The sequence below is a fragment of the Macrotis lagotis genome, chromosome 1, assembly GCF_037893015.1.
Source record: "Macrotis lagotis isolate mMagLag1 chromosome 1, bilby.v1.9.chrom.fasta, whole genome shotgun sequence".
Classification (NCBI taxonomy): domain Eukaryota; kingdom Metazoa; phylum Chordata; class Mammalia; order Peramelemorphia; family Peramelidae; genus Macrotis; species Macrotis lagotis.
In genome coordinates, this window is record NC_133658.1 from 319,028,442 (window position 1) to 319,052,785 (window position 24,344).

Consider the following 24,344-nt stretch of genomic DNA (forward strand, 5'->3'; position numbering starts at 1 on the left):
GAATCAAACTGTTCTTCCCAAGGACACCAATAGTATTTTACTGTTAAATCAGACCTTATTCTACTTACAGTTTTTTGACACTGCTGCCACTCCCTCCTCTTAAATAATCTTTTCTTCCTTGGTTCCCATGATATGGCTCTCTGAGAACACATCAGTGTCCTTTGAAAGATTATTATCCATTTCCTCACTTAGTGTGTTTGTCACAAAATGAGTGCTTCTCTTTCTTCCCAGTTTTTAGCTTGGTGATCTCATAATTTCTCATTGGTTCAATGCTCATTTCTATGTTGATTCCACAATCAGTTAGCATTTATGAAAGCCTGTCACGTGTCAAGCACTGTGATAAGCACTGGGCTGTGCCTAAAATCTCAAGAATCTGTTAAGGAATATAATATTTACACATATAAGCTTACACAAAATAAATGTAAAGCATTTGGGGGGGGAGAAGCTACTAATGTCTGGGGGATCAGAAAAAGTTGCAGTAGTGAGAAGGCAATGAGGGATAACTAGGGCAAGTAGTTTTAAGATAGTTAATAGTGTTTATTAGGAACAATGAGAAAGTCTATTTGATTAGATAGCAAAGTGTGTAAAAGGGACTCCTAAGGCTATATATATCCAACCCATATTTTTCTCCTGGACTCCCTGCTGGGCATTTCCATCTCAAATGCATCACGTCCAAAATGTAATTCATTATCTCTCATTCCACTCTCCTCCTAATCACCAAATTTACAACCTTGAAGACATTTTTGACTTTTACCTCCTCCCTCCACAGAGTTGCAACTCCTTCCCTAGTCTTTGTCTTTCATATAACCATCTTAGTTTAGGCTTTTGTTGCCTTTTGCTTAGGCTATTACAGTACTCTCCTAATAGATCACTCTTTCCAACTTCTCCCCTCTTCCCTACACAGCTGCCAAAACAATTTTTCTCAAGCACATGTACCCCATGACATTCCTTTGCTAAACAATCTTCAGGGATTCCTGATTACCTCTAGGGTAACATTCCTCCAGAACTTGGCTCTCACTTGCCTTTTGATCCCTAGTTCACCTTCATATTTCAGTCAAACTGGTCTTACTAGCTGTTACCTGAACTTACTTTTTGCCTAAGCTGATCCCTGAGCCTTGAATGCATGTTTTCCTCATCTGTCTCTTAGAATCATTGATTTCTTCCAGGATGCTGCTTAGATGCTCCCTTTTCTAGGAAACCTTTCCTGATTCATCCTCACAACATCCCCTATTGTTATAGTGGTTTGTCCTTCAAATTACTTTGAAGTAACACAAATCATATCCTGACATTCCTCCATGCCTCATTTCTGTAGTCCTGGCCCCTTTATTTGTGATAGCTTCCTTTGTGTTTTTCATCTGCCGCCTTCTCTTCCAGCTCCATAAAATTTATTGTCTTGTCAGGATCTGGCTTCTTCCATTTCTGGTCCCAGCTTCAACTCCAATAGTACCAGCAGTCTAGACTTTTAAAGAACTATGGCCAAGTTTCTGCTCATCTACTTGGTCAGACTTTCTAGAATTCCAGTGGAGATAGTTGTTCACACTTCATAAAGTGATTGCCTCGTATGGCCACAATTTTAGTTAATTTAGCACCTCTTTTTTTTCTATAATTAGAACCTGGGCTTTCAAATATCATTCACTCATATTCTTTCCCTACTTATACATTTTCTATCTTTCACAAATTAACTGGAGCACATTTGGACAAATTTACCTATATTCCCCAATACTATAAGTTTAAAATACATGCAAAGTATACACACTTATCATAGCGATACATGAATATCACACAAATATAGTTAATTGCAAAACAGCAATACAATACCAACAGTAGGTTTTTAATCAACTAATCAATAAATATTTATTAAATACCTATTATGTTACAGGCACTTTACCCAGAGATACAAAAAGAGACAAAAAGATAGTCTTTGTCTTCAAGGAGCTTACAATCAGTTGGGGAAGACAATATGCAAACAAATATAAAACGAAGCAAGCTTTATGAAGGGGCAGCTAGGTGGTGCAATGAATAAAGTGTTGAGCTTGAAGTCAGGAGAATGGGTCCTCAGACACTTATTAGCTTTATGATCCTGGGCAAGTCACTTCGTCCTGTTTACCTCAGTTTCTCATTTGTAAAATGAATTATAGATGGGCATTGCAAAACACTCCAGTATCTTTCTAAGAAAATCCCAAGTGGGATCACAAAGAGTCGGACATGACTGAAAAATGACTGAACAATAGTAAGCTATGAGGGAAAGCACTGGAATTAAGCAGCAATATGAAAAACTTCCTGAAGAAGTTAGAATTTTAGATGAGACTTAAAGCAAGACAGGGAAGTCAGTATTCTGAGTGGGAGAGTGAGAGTGTTGCAGGAATAGAGGAGAACCAGAGTAAATGCCTGCAGCTGAGAGATGGAGTGCCTTATTTGTGGAACCATACTGTGGATCCAGAAGGTCAATGTCACTGGATCAAAAATTAAGTGTTGGGGAATAAAATTAAGAACATTGGAAAGGTAGGAAGGGACTAGGTGATGTCAGAGGACTTTGAGATGTCAGAGCATTTTGAGTTTGCTCCCGGAGGCAGGCAGGAGGAAATTACTGAAGTTTGTTGAATAGGAAAATGATATAGTCAGACCTGCATTTTAGGAAAATCATTTTACCGACTGAATGGAGTATAGATTGAAGGGGGAAGAGACTTGAGGCAGGCAGATCCACTAGCAAGCTATCATGATAAGCCAGGTATGAAGGCCTGTGCCAGAGTGTAGCCCTAAGACACAGATTTAACACTCAACAGGGTATAAGAAAATGATATCCCCATTACATTTATTCATTTGTGTAAATGTTGGAATCTCCAGAAGAATGTAAGCTACTTGAAGGTAGGGGCCATTTTTTTTTTTAGTTTTTCCTTTGTGTCTCCAGTGTCCAATATGATTTCTTGTAAATAGTAGTCACTTAATAAATGCTTATTGTATTTAATTAAAATGGAGATCATAAAACCTGCCCTCCTTCTTGGTTGTTGGAAAAGTTAACTTTAAAAAAGTTAAAAATCACATTGAAATGTAAAGTGCAATCATCATCATGTGCTTGTTATTTTGACCAGATATAGTTACAATGTTTTCCTGCAGATACATTTTGTCAGATATTGCCAAAACAAATTTATTTAGAAGATATAGTTTTTTCACTATACTATTTCATCTATACTATATGGTATACCAACTTTTGATCTTGTTCTTCATGATGGGACAATAATTCTTTTCTCTTTATTAAATAATAATTTCTCTCTTCATTCATCATCTTGTAGTAAAATAATTGAGTTCAATTCTTCCCTGAGAAGTAGAAATGTACTTTCTCTCAGTGCAGAGTAGGAAGTAGCTTTATTTTCTCTTAGAGAACATGCTAGGCTGGACTTAAGAGATGAAGTCTCTGCCCCTAAATAGGCCAGATAGAATGATCATTTGCTTCTGCAAATTTCAGAAATGGGCAGCCCACATGATGTGATGGGTTCACAGGAACTTTGAAGCTGTTTCTAGGAGAGTAGACAGGGGTGTTAATCAACACTAGAGAAAGGGAATAAAAAGATCATAAAGAAAAAGGCTAACCATCATCCGCTCAGGTCATAGCCCTTCTCCATTTACTCTGACTTTCTTTTTGAGGGGGGGGGGGGGGTTGCAAGGCAATGGGGTTAAGTGGCTTGCCCAAGGCCACACAGCTAGGTAATTAGTACGTGTCTGAGGTCAGATTTGAACTCAGGTACTCCTGACTCCAGGACTGGTGTTCTATCCACGATGCTACCTAGCTGCTCCTCTCCATTTACTTTCATCACAAATTGGTTTAGTTAAGACTGACAACTCTTGGTCTGCTAGAGAAATTATCAGATTCTAAAGTCTGATATTTTTTAAGAAATATTATTTGGAGGGGGCGGCTAGGTGGCACAGTGGATAAAGCACCGGCCCTGGAGTCAGGAGTACCTGGGTTCAAATCTGGTCTCAGACACTTAATAATTACCTAGCTGTGTGGACTTGGGCAAGCCACTTAACCCCGTTTGCCTTGCAAAAACCTAAAAAAAAAAAGAAATATTATTTGGAAATGAAAATACCTTTTCAAATTATTGAAACAGAAGGTATGGTTACAAATGTGATCTCTTTTCTATACAATTTTCAGAAAACTCATAAGATCTATAGTCACATCATAATTTCTTATTAGCTACTTGTAGAAGTGTTTTCTATGCACAGTGCTATTTGTTTTTACTTTCTTTACTCCTTTTTTCTTTTCTTCTTGTTCTCATTAGAAATTCAAAAAATTAACTTCTAAGGGTTAAGTGAATCTTCACAGTCCAATCCTAGCACTAACCTAATTTAAATAACTAAAGTTAAGATGTTTAATGTATGTGACATTTTCTTTTTAACAGTTTCAGTAAAAACACTTCCTAATGATACTTCCTTTCATTTATTTGAGGATGCTGCCACAGGAGTTAACATTCATGATTTTGAAGACAGTCATACAGCTCCTATTTCAGAATGTAGCCTGACAGCAGATAGCAAGAGGTGACTTTTGCTTGTATTTTATGGGTCAGTAAAATACAACAAAGAAAATGATACTGCTTATGGTACAGTAATGTCACTAAATTTTTTTTCTACAAATAGGAAAAAAAGTGGACATTTTGACTCCCTTTTACTAGACTTTTATTGATATTTCCCTGTGGTGTTGGTTACTGTTGTTATGATAACTGTAGAAATATTTTGAAAAAATTAATACTCTTATCAGCCTTCAAGGAATTGTTATTATTTATGATTACAAATAGCTATTTTAAACTATCTTTTGAATATTATTTCTGTTTGATTCCTTATAAAGATTAGAGTTGAAATAGATCTTAGTGATCATTTATCTTATTTTATAGAGATGGAAACTGAGATCCAGAGGGGGAAAGCATTTATTAATCAATTAAAAAGCATTTATTAAGCATGTATATGGGGCAGCTAGGTGGCGCAGTGGATAAGGCACCGACCCTGGAGTCAGAAAGACCTGAGTTCAAATTTGGTCTTAGACACTTATTAAGTACCTAGCTGCGTGACCTTGGGCAAGTCACTTAACCCCACTGCCTCGCAAAAAAACAAAACAAAAAGTATGTACGTATCACTTGCCAGGGCTGTGCAAATGTTGGGTATATGAAGATAAAGGTAAAAACAGCTCTTGCCATGGAGGAACTCACATCTTAATGAGGGAGACAATAAGCAAAGAAATAGATACATGCAAGACACCTTGTTTATCTTTTGTCCTCAAAGAGGACCATGACTTCAGGGAAGTGATGCCATCACAAGCAAGTGATTTGCATTTGAATGAGGGGATGCTGTGCTGTCATCAGCCTCACTTTCTCCTCTAGAGTCATCTGAATCCAGTGGCCAAATATAGATCAGGACAACTGGAGATGACTCTGGATTCAGTGAGAGGCCTGGACTTTTAAAGCTAAGGTCTTTAACAAGACTTTAACAAATTTGACTGAGACAATGGCCATTCAGTGATTAAGACTAGATAAGAAAGAAATGAGGCAAAAAAATAGCCTCTTTTATCTGGTCAAAAAAAAAATCAACCTGGGAGGGGAAGACCCTCAGAGTTTCTGGCCAAGACAGAAATGATTGCTATTTACATTCACTCTCTGTCATCAGACCTCATTAAGGCATTAGTAGTAGAGTGAACTGGTCAAGACATCCTAGAGAAGGTGGGATTTGAGAGTCTTGAAGGAAGTCAAAGGAGCTAAGAGGTAGAGTTGAAGAGGTAGAACATTCTAGGCTTGGGAGACAGATTGAAAGTACAGAGAAGGAGGTGGAATATACAAAAATAGCAGTTAGGCCAGCACTGCTAGATTGTAGAGTGTATGGAGTAAAGTGGAAGAAGACCAGAAAGGTAATAAAAAAGCCAAATTAAGAAGAATTTAACTTCGAAGCAGAGGATCTTTTTTTTTTATCTTTGAGGTATTAGGAACCATTGGAATTTGTTGAGAAGGGGAGTGTCATATAGCTAGTTAATGCAGAACTCGGACTAGTCTCCTAAGAATTATTTTTAAAAGTAGAAGATTTACTGAATTCTGTGATATATCTGACATATTTATCACTATTTGTGCTGAAATGAATCTTCAAAACCCCAACAACCAGAATTAGTTTATTGGAATAAAAGAAAGCAAATTTTCATATGGAAAATGACAGTTATAAGAAAACATTATGGAATTGTTTTTCTTTCAAGGAGAAATTAGAAATATGCATCACAAGAAGCACCATGTATTCTTGTTTTCAAAAGTTATTAAGCACTAATTATATGCCAGGTACTAGGAATACAAGGAAAAAAAGCAGAAAAAAAAGTCTTTTCCCTTAAGTAGCTTTTATTCAAACAAGAGAGACTATATATACATCCAAGGTGTACACATACAATTGTGTTTAACTTATTTCCATATTAGTCATGTTGTAAAAGAGGAATTAGAACTAAGGGGGAAAAAATTAGAGCTATTTTTTTTCCTTCCTTCCTTCCCCCAATCAGAAATAGCATTTCTGGTTAAAGTTCTATTAGAACTTTCTTTTCTGAAGATGTTTCACTCTCTAGAGGACCAAACTTTTTTATATATAAAAAATGAATATAAGGTATTCAGTTTTAAGAGGGAGAGTATCAGAAGCTTGGGGAATCAGGGAAGGCTTCATACATGGGTGTCCAACATTTTAGCTTTTTTGGGCCAAGTAGTCCAATAAAAACTTGTCAAAGTCCATATATAGTATTTAATATTTATGACTACAATGTAACCTATATTACTAATGAGTATAATAATTAAATGTAATAATTCTTCAATGGGTTTTGAGGGTCATGGGTTGGACACACCTTTTAGTAATTGAATTGTTTATTAAGGGAAACCAGGGATTTCAAAGAATCAATGGGGAGAGGATATGCATTTGAGGAATGAGGGACAGCTAATGCAAAGTCATAGAGATGTAATAAGGAGTGTCCTTTGTGAAAGTCAGATTAGCTTGGATCACAGAGTGTGGAAGGAAATAATATGCATCAGCACTGAAAAGCTAGAAAGGGAATAGTCAGTCAATATAACTTTTATATTTTTATTTTTTCAAAATTTATTTATTTTTAATTTTACAATTTCCCCCCAATCTTGCTTCCCTCCCCCCACCCGCCACAGAAGGCAGTCTATTAGTCTTTACATTGTTTCCATGGTATACATGATCTAAGTTGAATGTGATGAGAGAGAAATCATATCCTTACGGAAGGAAAATAAAGTATAAGAGATAGCAAAATTATATAAGATAGCTTTTTTAAAAAAAAAAAATTAAAGGTAATAATAGTCTTTGGTTTTTGTTCAAACTCCACAATTCTTTCTCTGGATACAGATGTTATTCTCAATCACAGATACCCCAGAATTGTGCCTGATTGTTGCACTGATAGAATGAGCGAGTCCATTAATCATCACCCCCATGTTGCTGTTAGGGTGTACAATGTTCTTCTGGTTCTGCTCATCTCACTCAGCATCAGTTCATGCAAATCCTTCCAGGCTTTCCTGAATTCCCATCCCTCCTAGTTTCTAATAGAACAATGGTGTTCCTTCACATACATACATATACCACATTTTATTAAACCATTCCCCAATTGATGGACATCCCCTCGACAATATAACTTTATTAAGCATCTACTATGCTACAGTGAAAGACAGTCCTGATCAAACAAACAACCTATATACTGATGAAATAGGAAAGAAGGAAGGCACTGGAATTACAAGTAGTTGGGAAAGGCTTCCTAGAGAAGATGGAATTTTAATTAGAACTAGGAAGTCAGGGAAACTAGTAAATTGAGATGAGATAGAAAATTCTAGGTATAGGGGATGGGGAAAAAATGACTTGGGATAGTAGTAAAGGGCTTTAAATGACAGAGAAGTTTATATTTGATCCAATAGGTAAAAGAGAGCCACTGAAGTTTATTGAATGGGGGTGGGAGAAAGGTGATGGCGACATGGTCAGATCTGCACTTCAGGAAAATCACTTTAATAGAGGATGGAATGAAGAGGAAAAAGGCTTGACAAAGGGAGACCAAATAAGAGACTATTGCAATAGTCCAGGTGGGAAATGATGAGGGCCATTATTATGGTGGTGACTGTGTGAGTAAGCAGGACATATTTTAAAGAGATGTTATGGAAGAAGAGATGGAAGATTTTGAAAATTGAGAGTGGGAATCTAGAAGACTGGAATTCACCTTGGATAGTAAAAGGGAATTTGAAAGAGCAGTAAAATTCTACTTTGGAAATGTTGAGTGTGAGATGCCTACAGGACATCCAATTTGAAATGTACAATAAGAACAAAAGTCAGAAAAAAGGAGCCATCTGTTCAATTACTCCCCAATTAAAAAAACAAACAAAACTTATAGACATATGAGTAGAGAAAGAAATAAAGGCTTTGCATAATAGGCATGAATTTCAGAGTAGATAGCAAATTATAACAAATGTTCATGATTCAAGAAAGGTCATAATTATAAAATCACAAAATCAGGCTGCTGTCAGACTAGAGAATGACAACATTACTGTGTTGCTTTTGAGATTAATTTGTCTATAATGTGTTACAAACTAAAACTTTTTGAATAAAAAATTATACAATGACAACTGCTTTAGCATCCATCATAAACAATGTTTCTATATTACAAATATAAAGTCATTTAGATTCTACAAAAAAATCTAAGTGAATTTTATATGGGAAAATCAGTCCATGTCTCTGGGCCTTACTATCCCTGTCTATGAAAGGTGATTAGACTAAATCTCTAAGTGCCCTTTTCAGCTCTAGTATGCTGTGATTCTATAAAAATGTGTGTGTATTCTACTAGTTTATAGTAGTTTACTTGGGGTAACATATAGCATTGTGGTTAATAGGATTTGTATTTGTATGGCAATTGAAATGACAGATTTGTACAGCAATTGAAATAGTTGGTGGGAGAATTTATATGGGAATGGCAAATATCATGGCTGCTGAAAGACTGTTGACAAGTTAATGATAACTGAGGAATCAAAATCAAATGAGTCAGAGATGAAAGGTGGTATAGTGGCTAGAGAGCCAGCCTTGGATTCACGAAAAATCTAGGTTGAAGTCTTGACATATATTAGCTATGTGATCCTGAACAAGTAGCTTCATCTCTCAGTGCCTCAGGTAACTTTCCAAGATTACAAATTGTAAAGCAGGTACTTATTTGAGTTGATAGAAGGAGTTTTCTTCACTGTAAGTTTCTTTTACCACTGAAATAACAAATTTGTTAAGAAATGAGTTACTACAGTATTTTGTAAGTGAATTCTTCTTGTTATTTTTTTAGTTTTTACAAGGCAGTGGGGTTAAGTAATTTGCCTAAGGTCACATAGCTAGGCAATTATTATATGTCAGAGACTAGATTTGAACTCACTCCTGTCTCCAGGGCCGGTACTCTATCCACTGTGCCACCTAGCTGTCCCCTGTAAATGAATTTTTTAGAATAAATGTAATGAAAACTTCATTGTCTGTGTTGTTTTGATAGGTTCTAATAGTCTTTAATATTAAACAGTTTAAGAAGTAATTTTTTTTCTGAAAAATGAAAATCCTTAATTAAGAATTAGGTACCTTTCTAAGTACCTATTTATAGGCTCAAGGAATACAATCTTTACCATATCTACTAAAGCATATGATTTTATTTTTGTTTTCAGAGTCATTACATCATCCTTTGATAAAACAATAAAGGCTTGGGATATGGAAAGAGGACAAGTTCTGGTCTGTATTGCTATTTTTCTTTTTCTTGTCCAGGAAACCTGGTTTATCTCTGATTGGACATTTGGTATATTACAATGATAGTGATCTTTATCTTATTTTCATAGTAACATGGGTATTGACCCAACCAATCAATGGAGATTTGCTGAATATATGTTAAGTGATTGATTCTATGCTCAACTATCTTTTGGGGAAACAGAAGTATAAGATATGTCCTGACTCTCTAGACCATCACAAGCTACACAGGGAGACAAGACATTCATACATGAAATAGTAAACAAGTAGACTTCATAAGTCGTGGAGTCAAGGAAGACTTCATAGAGGACATTGCTCTTGAGCAGAGTTTTAAAGAATGGGAAGAATTTGGATGAGCAGAAGGGACTAGGAAGGGAATTTGGTGGGGGGGAGAGGAGAACCTTATGAACAACAGAATGGAAGTAGAAAGTAACAAGGAATGAATAAAATATATTTACTGGACAGTGAGAAGACTGACCTAGCTGAAGTGAAGCATTTGTTGAGTATTAATAGGAAATCAAATCTGATGGTACAAGTGGGATCTTGTGGAGGGTCTTGAAAGTCAGGTAGAGTTTGTAGTGGCTCTTGCAGGAAGCTGGAAACAAATAAGGATGGGAGTAACATGATAATAATAATGTTCAAGAAAGATGAGGTTAGGGGTGGCTAGGTGGTGTAGTGGATAAAGCACCGGCCTTGGAGTCAGGAGTACCTGGGTTCAAATCTGGTCTCAGACACTTAATAATTACCTAGCTGTGTGGCCTTGGGCAAGCCACTTAACCCCATTTGCCTTGCAAAAAAAACCCTAAAAAAAAAGAAAGATGAGGTTGACAGTCATGTGCAGAATGGATTAAAAAAGGAAGATTCTGGAGTTTTGCAGATCAGATAGAAGGAAATCAAGCAATAAGCTGTATTTACATTGATCAGGGTCCTCACTATAGAGATGAATGGTTGTGAGAGTGGAGAAAATTTTGATGGAAGAATTGGCAGAATGTGGTAAATCTTTGGATATGATGAGATGAACCTAGAAGGAAATATGAAAGATATCTGCAGAAAAAAATCTTTAAAAAATCAGTATGCTATTTGAGGTGTGCTTTGTACATGAGATAACAACAAGAGAATGAACATAAGATAATACTTTCTAACACTACTGGATCAATATTCTTGTCTCCTCAGTTCAGGTACCATGATGATAACTGTAACTAAAACCATTAAGAGAAACAAAGAATATTTGTATTATTATTTCTTTGATTTCTCTTGATGTTAGATGGTCTTATAAGAAGCTGATTTAATTCTGAATATTCAATGTCTATTCTTTTTCAGTGGTCTTTCAACCATGAAAGCATTATACTTTCATGTAAAATTTCTTTTGATGGTAAATATGTGGTTTGTGGTTTGGATGTAGAAAATGCAATCTGTGTCATTGATGCAAATAATGGAAAAATCATCACATATGTCAAAGGTAAGAATACTTTATACAAAGGGGATGTTTTATTCTATTATTTGGTGGCATTATATCTTGGTATTTGGTTGTTAATGATTTTTGATTGTTTTGTATGATGAAACATTCCCAAGAAAAAGAAACCTGACCTACTTTGAAGATTAGGAAACTTGGTTTATCTCTGGTTGGACATTTGGTATATTATAATGATAGTGATCTTTATCTTATTTTCATAGTAATGTGGGTATGGACCCAACCAATCAATGGAGATTTGCTGAATATATGTTAAGTGATTGATTCTATGCTCAACTATCTGTTGGGGATACAGAAGTATAAGATATGTCCTGACTCTCTAGACTGTCACAAGCTACGCAGGAAGACAAGACATTCATACATGAAACAGTAAACAATTAGACTTCATACAAAGAGAACAATAATAATAATGTTTTATCAAGAAAAGTAAGGGAAGTCAAAATTGAGACTTATTTACCCATTATGTAATTGATTCTTTTCATCTAATCATTTGTTCATCAAACTGAAATAAGTTATTATCATTTAATCTCTATCATGGAAGAGGCCTCCTAGCTATTTGGAACATTGAAAGTTCAAACCTTAATTTTGACCTTCATAAATGTAAGACAATTTTGAGATTTTTTTTTATCTTTTCCAGAGTATAATGAATAAGCAAGATATTCTATTTATCCTTGAATCACTACAATTTGTAGAAATGGTTGAATACACAGATTCAACCATCATGTTAATGATCATCTTTACTTCACTAATAATAATTTTTATTTTAGTGGCATTTATTATAGCATTTATTAATTTTCTTCTATATACTAGACTTGGTGAGGTTTTACAATTATCTCATTTGATCCTCACAAAAACCTAGGAAGTAGGGGCAATTATTATCTTTATTTTATAGTTGAAATAACTTGAGTCAAACAGAGGTTAAATGATTTTGCACAAGTCCCAGCTATGTGGGATAGGATAGGAATTCTGACTTTCCTGATGAGGAATCTGGCACTCTATTTATTGTATGCCTATTTACCTATTTCTGTAGGTAACTTCACTGATGTGAATATTCTTATGATAAGAATCAATTCTCCTTTATACCTCTTCATCCAGGCTTACCATTGCCCAGGTTATCCAATAAATCCTCTCTGGAGTATTTTATCCAACATTTGGGGTCATTTCCCTAGTTCTTTTGACTTTACAAGAGTGGTAGTGCAACACAGTACAATATCTGTATGCTCTCTCTTAACAAAAATACATAGGAATTTTTACTTAACCCAAGACAAATGAACTTTAAGTTGGAGAGGTATGTCTGGAAATTGACCTTTATAGTAAGAGAGAGAGACAGACAGACAGAAAGAATGACAGAGACAGAGACAGAGAGAGAAAGAAACACTAGGGACATCCATGTGTGGACATCATTGGAGAAGGAATGGGAGAGGGAGGGTGAAGTAAGAGAAAGATCTCATTTTAGCACAATCAAAGGACAAAGCAAAACTGATGGCAATACCCTTTAAGTCTGGTACCTTAGAGAAAATCCCCAATTACTCCACTCTAGTTATAATTCTGTCACTTACTTTTGCTACATGGTTAATTTCTATTGCTGTTTCCCAGTCAAGTCACCTAGCAGTGATTTCTTTTTTACTATTCTTTACTGGTATTATGCTATTTATGCCCATCATGAATCTTTGCTTTTTGAATGATCTTCAATTTTATTACTCAGAGATAGTGGTATTTCATAATTTATAACCATATACAATATCAATGAAAGAATATTGATGTCAAAAAGATGTTTTACCACAATCCCTGTGGTTATTGTTCCAAGGGAAAACATTTAAGAATGAAATCAGACTGAAGAGAACAAATAGAAAAAAATGGAACAGATCTGTCAAGATTTCTAGATATATTTTTTGATTAGATCATGTTAGATAAAAAGCATAAAGAAAAAACTTTCCATTGTAACAAGAAAGCATTTTATTTATTAGAGTATAATGAAACCTTAAAAGAGCTCCTTAAATGAAATATATACCATGAATATGTTAAGAACACAGAAGATTCTTTTATTTTTTTTAATTTTTAACATTTTTTAATTATTTAAGGCAACGGGGTTAAGTGACTTGCCCATAGTCATACAGCTAGGTAATTATTCAGTGTCTGAGGCAGGATAGGTTCTGTTTTTTTTTTTTAGGTTTTTGCAAGGTAAACAGGGTTAAGTGGCTTGCCCAAGGCCACACAGCTAGGTAATTATTAAGTGTCTGAGACCTGATTTGAACCCAGGTACTCCTGACTCCAGGGCTGGTGCTTTATCCACTAAGCCACCTAGCCACCCCTAGGATAGATTCTTTTATAAACCTAATAACATAAATAACTTTGTTCAATTATTCTTTTTTTTTTTAGAGTTTTCTTTTTTATTTCTTTTTTATTTTTTAATATTTATTCTCTTTTTGTACAAATAATGTTTTTTATACATTAATATAATATTCTTGTATAAGAGTCAACAGAATACCCCCTTCCCCCACAAAATATAGAGTCGCTTGAGCAATAAAGGGGAGAGAAAAAATTAAAATTAAAAAAATAATAGTAATAATTGTAGGTATGGCCAGGTGGCGCAATGGATGGAGCCCCAGCCCTGGAGCCAGGAGCACCCAAGCCCATATCTGGGCCTATACACCCAACAGTCACCCAGCTGTGTGACATGCAAGCCACCCCAACCCCACTGCCCTGCAAAGACCAAAAAAGATTTAAAAAAAGACCTAAAATAAAATAAAATAGTAATAATAGTAGGGGTGACTGGGTGGCGGACAGAGCATTGGTCCTTGAGCCAGGAGCACCTGGGTCCAAATCCGGCCCCAGACACCCAATGATCACCCTGCTATGCGGCTCCAGGCAGGCCACCCAGCCCCATTTGCCCTGTACCCTCCCCAAATAATAATAACAATAAAAAATGTGCTTGAGTCTTTGTTCCAACACCAACAACTCTGTCACAAGTGGATCACATTTTTTATGGTAAGTCCATGGCAAAATTTACTTCCATATTTTTCCGCCGTTGCCATTGCTGATCGCAACTCCCTCCTTTGGTATTTCTTCACTACCATGTACTATATTTTCTCTCTCCTTTTACTCTGACTCTGCTGTAGGGTATCTGAGTGGCGCAGCAGACAGATCCCTGGTCCTGGGGCCAAGAGGCCCTGAGCCCCACTACCACCCCTTACCCAGCATTCCCCCTGGCCCTATGGTCCTGGGCAGGCCATCCAATCCCAGCCCCTTGCAAGAAGTGAAAAGGAAAATGTGTTATATCTGACCACCCTCCCCCCCCCCCATGGTCCATCTTCTCCTCCATCACTCACATCCCCCCCCTTCCCCCTGTCCCCGCTCCTTTTCTTCTTACTCCATATGCCTATACCCCATTGAGTATATATGCTGTTTCCTCTCCTAGCCACCTCTGATGAGAGTGAAGATTCCCTCATTCCCCCTTGCCTCCCCCTTCCATATCATTGCAATAGTTCATTGTAATAAAGAAAAAACTTATTATATGAGATATCTTGGCCTATTCCCCCCTCTCCTTTTTTCTTTCTCCCATTACATTTCCCTTTTTTCTATTGACTCCATTTTTACACCATATTTTATCTTCAAATTCAGCTTTCTCCTGTACTTCGACTATAAAAGCTCCCTCTACTTGCTCTATTAACTGAGAAGATTCATATGAGTAATATCAGTATCATTTTTCTATACAGGAATACATGCAGTTCATCATCAAGTCCCTCATATTTTCCCCCTCTCCTTCAATCTCCATGCTTCACCTGAGTCCTGTATCTGAAGATCAAACCTTCTGTTCAACTTTGGCCATTCCAACAGGAACATTTGAAATTCCCCTGGTTCATTGAAAGTCCATCTTTTTCCCTGGAAGAGGACATTCAGCCTTGCTGGGTAGCTGATTCTCAGTTGCATTCTAAGCTCTTTTGCCTTCCGGTATATTATATTCCAAGCCCTATGAGCTTCCAATGTAGTTGCTGCTAAGTCCTGTGCGATCCTGACTGCAGCTCATGGTATTTGAATTGTGTCCTTCTGGCTGCTTGTAATATTTTCTCTTTGACTTGGGAGTTCTGGAACTTGGCTATAATATTCCTAGGGGTTGGTTTTTGGGGATCTCTTTCTCAGGGGGATCTGTGGATTCTCTCCATTTCTATTTTGCCCTCTGCTTCTAGGAAATCAGGGCAATTTTCCTGTAATAATTCTTTGAAAAATGATGGCAAGGCTCTTTTCCTGATCATGACTTTCAGGTATTCCAATCATTTTTAAATTATCTTTCCTAAGTTTGTTTTCCATATCAGTTGTTTTTTCAATGAGATGTTTCACATTTTCTTTTTTTTTTTTAAATTTATTTTTTATTCTCATTTTGTACAAATGTTTTTTTTTACATTAATAAAATATACTTGTTTACAAGTAAACAAAATACCCCTCCCCCCATGAATATAGATAGACTTGCTTGGGCAAAAAAGTAAAAGGCAGAGAAAAAATTAAAATTAAAATAATAATAGTAATGATTGTAGGTATGGCCAGGTGGTGCAATGGACGAAGCACCAGCCCTGGAGCCACGAGCACCCGAGTCCATATCCAGCCTCCTAAACCCAATAATCACCCAGCCATGTGACATGCAAGCCACCTGATCCCCACTGCCCTGCAAAAACCAAAAAGAAGGAAAAAAAAAGACCAAAAATAAAATAAAATAGTAATAATAGTAGGGGTGGCTGGGTGGCAGACAGAGTATTGGCCCTTGAGCCAGGAGCACCTGGGTCCGAATCCGGCCCCAGACACCCAAAGATCACCCTGCTATGTGGCCCCAGGCAGGCCACCCAGCCCCACTTGCCCTGTACCCTCCCCCAAATAATAATAACAAAAAATGTGCTTCAGTCTTTGTTCCAACACCATCAACTCTGTCGTGAGTAGATCACATTCTTTATGATAAGTCCATCACAAAAGTTACTTCCATATTTTTCCAACATTGCCATTGCTGATCGCAACTCCCTCCTTTCTTATTTCTCCTCTACCATGTACTATATTTTCTCTCTCCTTTCACTCTGACTCTGTTGTAGGGTCGCTGAATGGCGCAGAAGAGAGATCCCTGGTCGTGGGGCCAAGAAGCCCTGAGCCCCCATACCACCCCTTAGGCCCAGAATCCACCTGGCCCTCTGGTCCAGGGCAGGCCATCCAATCCCAGCCCCTTGCAAGGAGTAAAAAAGAAAATGTGTTATATCTGACCACTGTCCCCCCCATGGTCCATCCTCTCCTCCTTTATTCCCATCCCCACCCCTTGCCCCTGCTCCCCCCTTCTTCTTACTCCAGTTGTCTATAACCCATTGAGTATATTTGCTGTTTCCTCTCCTAGCCATCTCTGATGAGAGCAAAGGTTCCCTCATTCCCCCTTGCCTCCCCCCTTCCATATCATTGCAATAGCTCATTGTAATAAAAAAAAATCTTATTATGTGAAATATCTTGGACTATTCCTCCTCTCCTTTTTCTTTCTCCCTTTCCATTTCCCTTTTTTTCCTATTGACTCCATTTTTACACCATATTTTATCTTCGAATTCAGCTTTCTCCTGTGCTTCAACTATAAAAGCTCCCTCTACCTGCTCTATTAACTGAGATGTTTCATATGAATATTATCAGTATCATTTTTCTATACATGCAGTTCATCCTCATTAAGTCCCTCATATTTCCCCCCTCTCCTCCAATCTCCATGCTTCACCTGAGTCCTATATCTGAAGATCAAACCTTCTGTTCAGCTCTGGCCATTCCAAAAGGAACCTTTGAAATTCCCCTGGTTCATTGAAAGTCCATCTTTTTCCCTGGAAGAGGTCATTAAGCCTTGCTGGGTAGTTCATTCTTGGCTGCATTCTAAGCTCTTTTGCCTTCTGGTATATTGTATTCCAAGCCCTACGAGCTTCCAATGTAGTTGCTGCTAAGTCCTGTGTGATCCTGACTGCAGCTCCACGATATTTGAACTGTGTCCTTCTGGCTGCTTGTAATATTTTCTCTTTGACTTGGGAGTTCTGGAACTTGGCTATAATATTCCTGGGGGTTGGTTTTTTGGGACCTCTTTCTTGGGGGGATCGGTGGATTCTCTCCATTTCTATTTTGCCCTCTGCTTCTAGAATATCAGGGCAATTTTCCTGTAGTAATTCTTTGAAAATGATGTCAAGGCTCTTTTCCTGATCATGACTTTCAGGTATTCCAATAATTTTCAAATTATCTTTCCTAAGTCTGTTTTCCATATCAGTTGTTTTTCAATGAGATATTTCACATTTTCTTCTAATTTTTCATTTTTTTGGTTTTGAAGTATTGATTCCTGATTTATGATAAATTCATCAATCTCCCTGAATTCTATTCTTTGTCTAAAGGATTTGTTCTCCTCAGAGAGTTTTCTTATCTCTTTTTCCATCTGGCCAATTTTGCTTTTTAAGGCATTCTTCTCCTCAATAACTTTTTGAACTGTTTTATACATTTTCCCTAAGCTGGTTTTTAGCATGCTATTTTCTTCAGCATTTTTTTGGATTTCCTTGACTAGGCTGCTGACTTCATTTTCATGTTTTTCCTGCATCTCTCTCCTTTCTTTTCCCAGTTTTTCTTTCAACTCCTTCATTTGATTTTCAAAGTCTTTTTTAAGCTCTGTCATAGCCTGAGCCCAATTTCTGTTTTGCTTGGAGTCTTTAGATGCAGGAGCTTGTACCTCCTCATCTTCAGACTGAGGATTTTGATCCTTCTTGGGCTCATGAGCAAAATATTTCTCAATGGTCTTCCTCTTATTTCTCTGCTCATTTTCCCAGCCTGAGCCTGGTTTTGGGGTACTTCCTGAGCTTTTGGGACACTCCCACAAGGGTCTCAGTGTGTGAGGCTCTGTCCTCCCTCCTGGTCTGTGAATGACCATATGCGCCCCCCTCTGCCATGGGCCCGGCTGTTCTATTGGGGGGGGGGGCTAGACTGGGATCAGGATCTGAATGTGGTCAGAGCCCCAGAGTCCTGTTCCAGAGGCAGAGGACAGAGCTCTGCAGTCTCTCTCTTCACTCCCCTCCCTAGGTTCAATGGGCTCCTGCCCTGGGGGCTCCTGTTTACAGGCTCCGCCTGCTTCTGTTCCTGGATCTGGGCTGTGGAAAGACCACTTTGCTTGCTGCATGCCCTGAGGGCTGGGCTCCCCGTGCTCACTCTGGCAGAGGTACCCCTCTGTTCCCCCACTTTGTGCCCGGTGCTCCCCGGGGCATAGGTCAGGAAACTGCCCCCACTGCTGTGACCTGTGGCTCTCAGCGCCCTGGGGCTGCCTCCGGGAGGCTGAAGTTCTTTCACTCTGGCAGGCCACCCCTCTGGTGGGCCGCCCCTCCGACTTGGGGAAGCAGAGACTTTCTGCTCTTTTCCAGGTTACCTTGAGTAGGAGAACTGCCTCATTGGGTCCCTCTGTGGGTTCTGTCTCTGGAAAGTTTAGTTAGAGTCTTTAGCTTATGAGTTTTATCAGAGAGCACCTAAGACTTGATCCTTTCTTGTCGCCATCTTGGATCCGCCCCCTAAATCCTTTCACAATATAATTATGAGAAATTATTGCTTTCACAAAGGAAATATAATTAGCACAGAGAATTTATAGTTAAGATTTCCCTCCCAAGAATATCACAGTTAATAGGCAATAGGTTTTAATAAATATAAGTAAAATAAAAAAACACTTTGGGGAGGAATGTTCGTTCTTTTTTTTTAATAGAAATTTTAGATTTTTTATTTTTACTTTTTAGATTTTTTGCAAGGCAATGGGGGTTAAGTAGCTTGCCCTAGGTCACACAGCTAGGTAATTATTAAGTGTCTGAGGCTGGATTTGAACTCAGGTACTCCTCACTCCAGGGCTGGTGCCCTATCCACTGCATGACCTAGCTGTGCCGGGAACTTTAATTCTTGATCAAATGATTTACCTCCCAGTTCAGTTTATGAACTTATGAAGAGAGAAGGTAAGAGAAAGACATATAAGTTATGTCTGCCCATGTTACTAATGGAATTAGAAGGGCAGCTTTTCATAGACTGGCAGAAGATTGGCTACATTCCTGGTGACCCTGTAAAGGAAGCTGAGACTCACTGAGTCTTCAATTGAGACAGTTTAAGATGAGAATCAATCAACAAGAATTTATTAAGTTACTACTATATGCACTTGATAGACACTATGTTAGGAGGCAGCTGGGTGGCTCAATGTATAGAGAACTGAACCTGGAGTCAGGAAGACTTGAGTTCAAATCCAGCCTCAGACACTTACTAGCTGGGTGATCCTAGGCAGTTCACTTAATCTTGATTTACTTTTGTCTGTGGGAGGAGGAAATGGTAAAATATTTTACCAAAAATATCCCATGGACAGTAGTGGTCCATAGGGGTCATGGAGAGTGGGACATGACTGAACAACAGGATGCTAATCACTATGTCCAGAGCTACTATACAATTAGATAGGAAATAATTGATTTTGAAGTGGAGCACATCCAAAAACTATCAGACCAATATATAGTGCAATAGACATTTTTGATGGGGGTGGGGGCGATGACAGAAATTCAGGTTTCACCTCTCTGCTGATGGAGAGGCCCTCTGTTGGCTATGACAAGAAGTCCAGGCTGGTGTTTGCCATCTACCCAGCCACAGGTATCCTCAGCTATAGTAAAGCTCTATAACTCCATCCTAACCACTCATACCACACGGGAACACCCAGACTGTACCTTCATGGTGGATAATGAAGCAATCTCCAACATCTGCCACTGGAACCTGGGCATTGAGCACCCTACTTACACCAAACTCAACTTGTTCATTAACTAGATCTTTCTTTCATCATTGCCTCTCTGTGTTTTGATGGTGTTCCCAATGTAGACCTTAAAGAGTTCCAATCTGATGCCTTATCCTCACATCCACTTCTGCCTCATCACCTACTTGTTCATTGTCTCTGCTGAAAAGGCCTATCATGAGCAGCTATCTATAGTGGAGATCTCCAAAGCCTGCTTTGTGACCTATGTCATGGCAGGTAGATGGTCTATTGCACATTCTGTGGAGGTGATGTGGTACCCAAAGATGTCAATGCTACTATTGCCACAATCAGGACCAAGAGCACCATTCAGCTTGTAGACTGGTGTCCCAAAGGCTTCAAGGGCAGTATCAATTACCAGCCCTCAACTGTGGTACTTGGTGGAGACCTGATTAAAGTACAGCAGGCAGTCTTTGTGTTCAATAACACAACAGTCATTGCTGAAGCATGGGCCTTCCTAGATCACAAGTTTGACCCTATGTATGCCAAGTGGGGTGCGCCCCAAATAGAGTGAAGATCTAGAGGAAGGATTTGGTTGTCCTGAAGAAGGATTATGAGGAAGCTTAGTAAGCACAGACCTTATAGAGGACAAAGATGAAAGTGAGAGATTCTAGAAGGCATCCAGCTAACAAGCTCATCTAGCCTATTAATCTTCTGTATCTTTCTCTTTCCCTATCACCTCAAAATAAAGTCTTTTCTTATTTACAGTAAAAAAAATTCTAGAGCCAGGAACTACAATAAAATGAAACTATCCTTACTGATAAAGGGCTTACATTATAATGGAGGAAGATAAGTACAGATAACAATACATATAGAATAAATGTAAAAAGAATAAGTTAAAGAAATAGTTTTGGAGGGAAAGAATTAATAGTTGGGGGTAGAGAGAGGAATCATGAAAGATTTCATATAAAAGATGGTATTTGGGTTGCATATTGAAGAAGAAGAGGAATTTGGTGAGGTAGAGGAGAGAAGTGAAGTGAGTTCATCCCAGGTATGACCAGGGCAGTATGATATATGAGGAACAGAAAAAAAAAAGGCCAGTTTGCTAAATATTACCAAGTATAGGAGGAGAAGTAGTGCTTGGTGAGATTGGTTAGAAAGACTGGAATCAGGTTATGAAGGGCTTTCAAAGCTTAATAGAGGGGTGGCTAGGTGGTACAGTGGATAGAGCACTGGCCCTGGAGTCAGGAGTACCTGAGTTCAAATCTGGCCTCAGACACTTAATAATTGCCTAGCTGTGTGGCCTTGGGCAAGCAACTTAACCCCATTTGCCTTGCAAAAACAAACAAACAAACTTGATAGAGAAGTTTACATTTTATCCTAGAGGTAATTGAGAACCCATTGTAGTCTCTTGAGTGAAAAAATGACTTGGTCAAATCTGTGTTTAAGAAATATTACTTTGGCAGTAATGTGTACAGGGTGGGGAGGGACATGAGACCTGTGTCAGTGGGAGGCTGATGTGATCATCCTGGTAAGAGGTGATGAGGGCTTGAATTTATTTGGTAGCTGAATGAATGAAGAGAATGGATCAAATGTAAGAGGTGTTGTTTAGGTAGAAATAGCAAGATTTAATATTGATTGGATATGTGAGGTGAGGGAAGTAAAGATTCAAGCACTTTGCTGAGAATACAAACAGAAAACTGAAAGGATGGTGGTGTCTTTGACAGAATCTCAGGAATATTTGGAAATTGGGGAGGATTTGTGAAGAAAGATAGAGTTCAGTTTTGGACATACTGAATTTGAGATGTCCTAGACATTCAATTTAAAATCCGAAATGCAGGGGTGGCTAGGTGGCACAGTGGATAGAGCACCAGCCCTGGAGTCAGGAGGACCTGAGTTCAAATCTGACCTCAGACACTTAATAATTACCTAGCTGTGTGGCCTTGGGCAAGCCACTTAACCCCCATTGCCTTGCAAAAACTAAAAAACTAAAAATAAAAAAAATAAAATCCAAAATGCAGTGGTGATGTGAGACTGAAGCTCAGAGGAGAGACTGGAGCAGGATATCTATAGTTAGAGGTACAGATGAAAATATAAATTTAGATATGAAGAACTATGTTATCTGCATAGTGATGATAGTTAAATCTATAGGAAATAATGAAGTTATCAAAAAATAATTTAGACAGAAAAGAGGGTCTATCGCTGAACTTTGGGGTTCACCCAGATCTGGGGTGTGTGAAATAAATGATGACACAGCCAAGTAACTTTGTGGAGAATGATCCTCTCACCTTTATGAGGGAGCAGCAAGAATTGCTGCTTCTTACTTAGGCCAGGTGTCTACAATGGACTTGCCCAGTAGAGAAAACAGGTATGGGAAGAAACTTCACTGAATATTACCTCTGGCGACAGAGAAGGGAGTCAATCATCAATTCAAAGGATTCAAAGGTCTTGAAGTACTGGAGATTGAGTTACCTTAGCCAGATGTTCTCTATATATTTAATGCATTCTTAATTTTGTGCACTCTTCCCAATGATGCCATGGTTATTTGTGAGATAATCTGTCCCAGGTTTATGGGAATGCATTTTGTGTAGCTGTTGTGTTTTTACTTTGGCAATCTATGAAATTCCTTTGTTTTGAGTTTATTATGTCAGTTGTCTGTTTATTAAAGGTAAGTGTGATATTGAGGACTTATGAGGTATAGCTTTAGGAGAGTAGACCCACAGAGTATCTAAGAATCTGTGAGAGCTGTCATCCCACTGGGGACTCAATCTTTAAAGCTGGGTGCCATGTTGGCAAAGTAATCCAGAGAAGGTCTTATAATCTCATCTGCTATTCATGTCCAAGTTGTGCCATGAATCCTCCTCAAGTGGACCACCCAAATGTGTAGGGTCTTTCTCTACATCTCTTCTTGTAACATGGGTATCACTGGAAAATCTTTTTATCTCTTATTCTTGCTATATGAACAGCCTAACTTCTTTCCTGGTTATAGATTTTATCAGTGTTATTGCTTCCACCACATCTTAAGCAAAATTCTTCACTGGTAACATACTGTACTCACCATGTGTATCTTTATGACTCTTTGAGAGGTTCACAATTTTAATTCTTTGGAGATTGTGGTAATCACAAATTAGCAGCCAGCTAGCATCACCAGAACAAGATTGCTGTTAAGAGAATATGGGATCCTGAAATAAAAAATTAAAATATTTGCTCTTAAGGAGCTTGTATTCCTCAAACACTAGGCAAAAATTGTTACTTTCTCTTTAGTCTCAACTGCTTAACTAAAGTTCTATTGTTCTTCAAGATGCAAACAAAACTTATTCTGTCTCTGAAAATTAAAAGGTTTGGGACTATGGTTCTAGAGTTAGAAGATCTGGGTTCTCTTTCCACTTCTGACACTACTTTTGTATTCCTGAGCCTTACTTTCTTTGCCATTTAATTGAAGGGGTTGAGCTAGTTAGTTTTTGAGACCCCCTTACAGCTCTAAATTAATGATCCAATAATCATGGGTGGAGCTAGGAAGAGGAATTAAAAATTCTAACCTCAACTACTTCTACCATAACCATTCTTAAAATTGTCAAGCCTCTTATTCTTCTAAATACACTTAAACATAAGAATACAGTTTTTAAACATGATTATATAGATGCATAATATTTCTTTTTCAGGTACAATTTTTAAAAGGTATTGCATGACTCAGGTTTGCATTTGGGTATTTTTTTCCCTGAAGTTTAGCACCCTAGGTTTTTTTTTTTCTCTGCCACGTGAATGTTTACTGAGTTCAACCTTGTATTGGTTTATATGGTATACTTCTTCTTTGCATATATATTTTTTCTGGCTCTGAACTACCTTTTCCTAAACAACCTTTTCTCTCATTTCATTTAGTTATATATATATGGATTAGCAAATTGGATTGACAATACATATATAACATGAACAAGAACATATTTTCTTTTTTAAAACATTTATTTATTTTGAATTTTACAATTTTTTTTTCTAATCTCAATTCCCTCCCCCCACCCCCACAGAAGGCAGTCTGTTAGTCTTTATATTGTTTCCATGGTATACATTAATCTAAATTGAATGTGATGAGAGAGAAATCATGTACTTAAGAAAAAGAATAAAGTATGAGAGATAGCAAAATTACATGATAAGATAATTTTTTTTTAATTAAAGGTAATAGTCTTTGGTCTTTATTCAAACTCCACAATTCTTTCTATGGATACAGATGGTATGTTCATCACAGATATCCCCAAATTGTGCCTGATTGTTGTACTGATGGAATGAGCAAGTCCATTAAGGTTAATCATCACCCCCATGTTGCTGCCAAGAACATATTTTCAAAGTGTTAGGCAGTTAGGTGACAGTGTTGAACTCAGAGTT

The 24,344-nt window shown here is 37.8% G+C and overlaps 1 protein-coding gene across 1 annotated transcript in view; it reads left to right on the forward strand.

The window, feature by feature from the left end:
- The window catches only part of WDR88 (WD repeat domain 88), a 60,616-nt gene that overhangs the window by 14,405 nt on the left and 21,867 nt on the right, over window positions 1–24,344 (forward strand). The window contains exons 3-5 of the mRNA XM_074211487.1: window positions 4,445–4,533; window positions 9,690–9,753; window positions 11,086–11,224. Coding sequence (XP_074067588.1) covers window positions 4,445–4,533; window positions 9,690–9,753; window positions 11,086–11,224 — 292 coding nt within the window. The remainder of the gene's footprint in view (window positions 1–4,444; window positions 4,534–9,689; window positions 9,754–11,085; window positions 11,225–24,344) is intronic.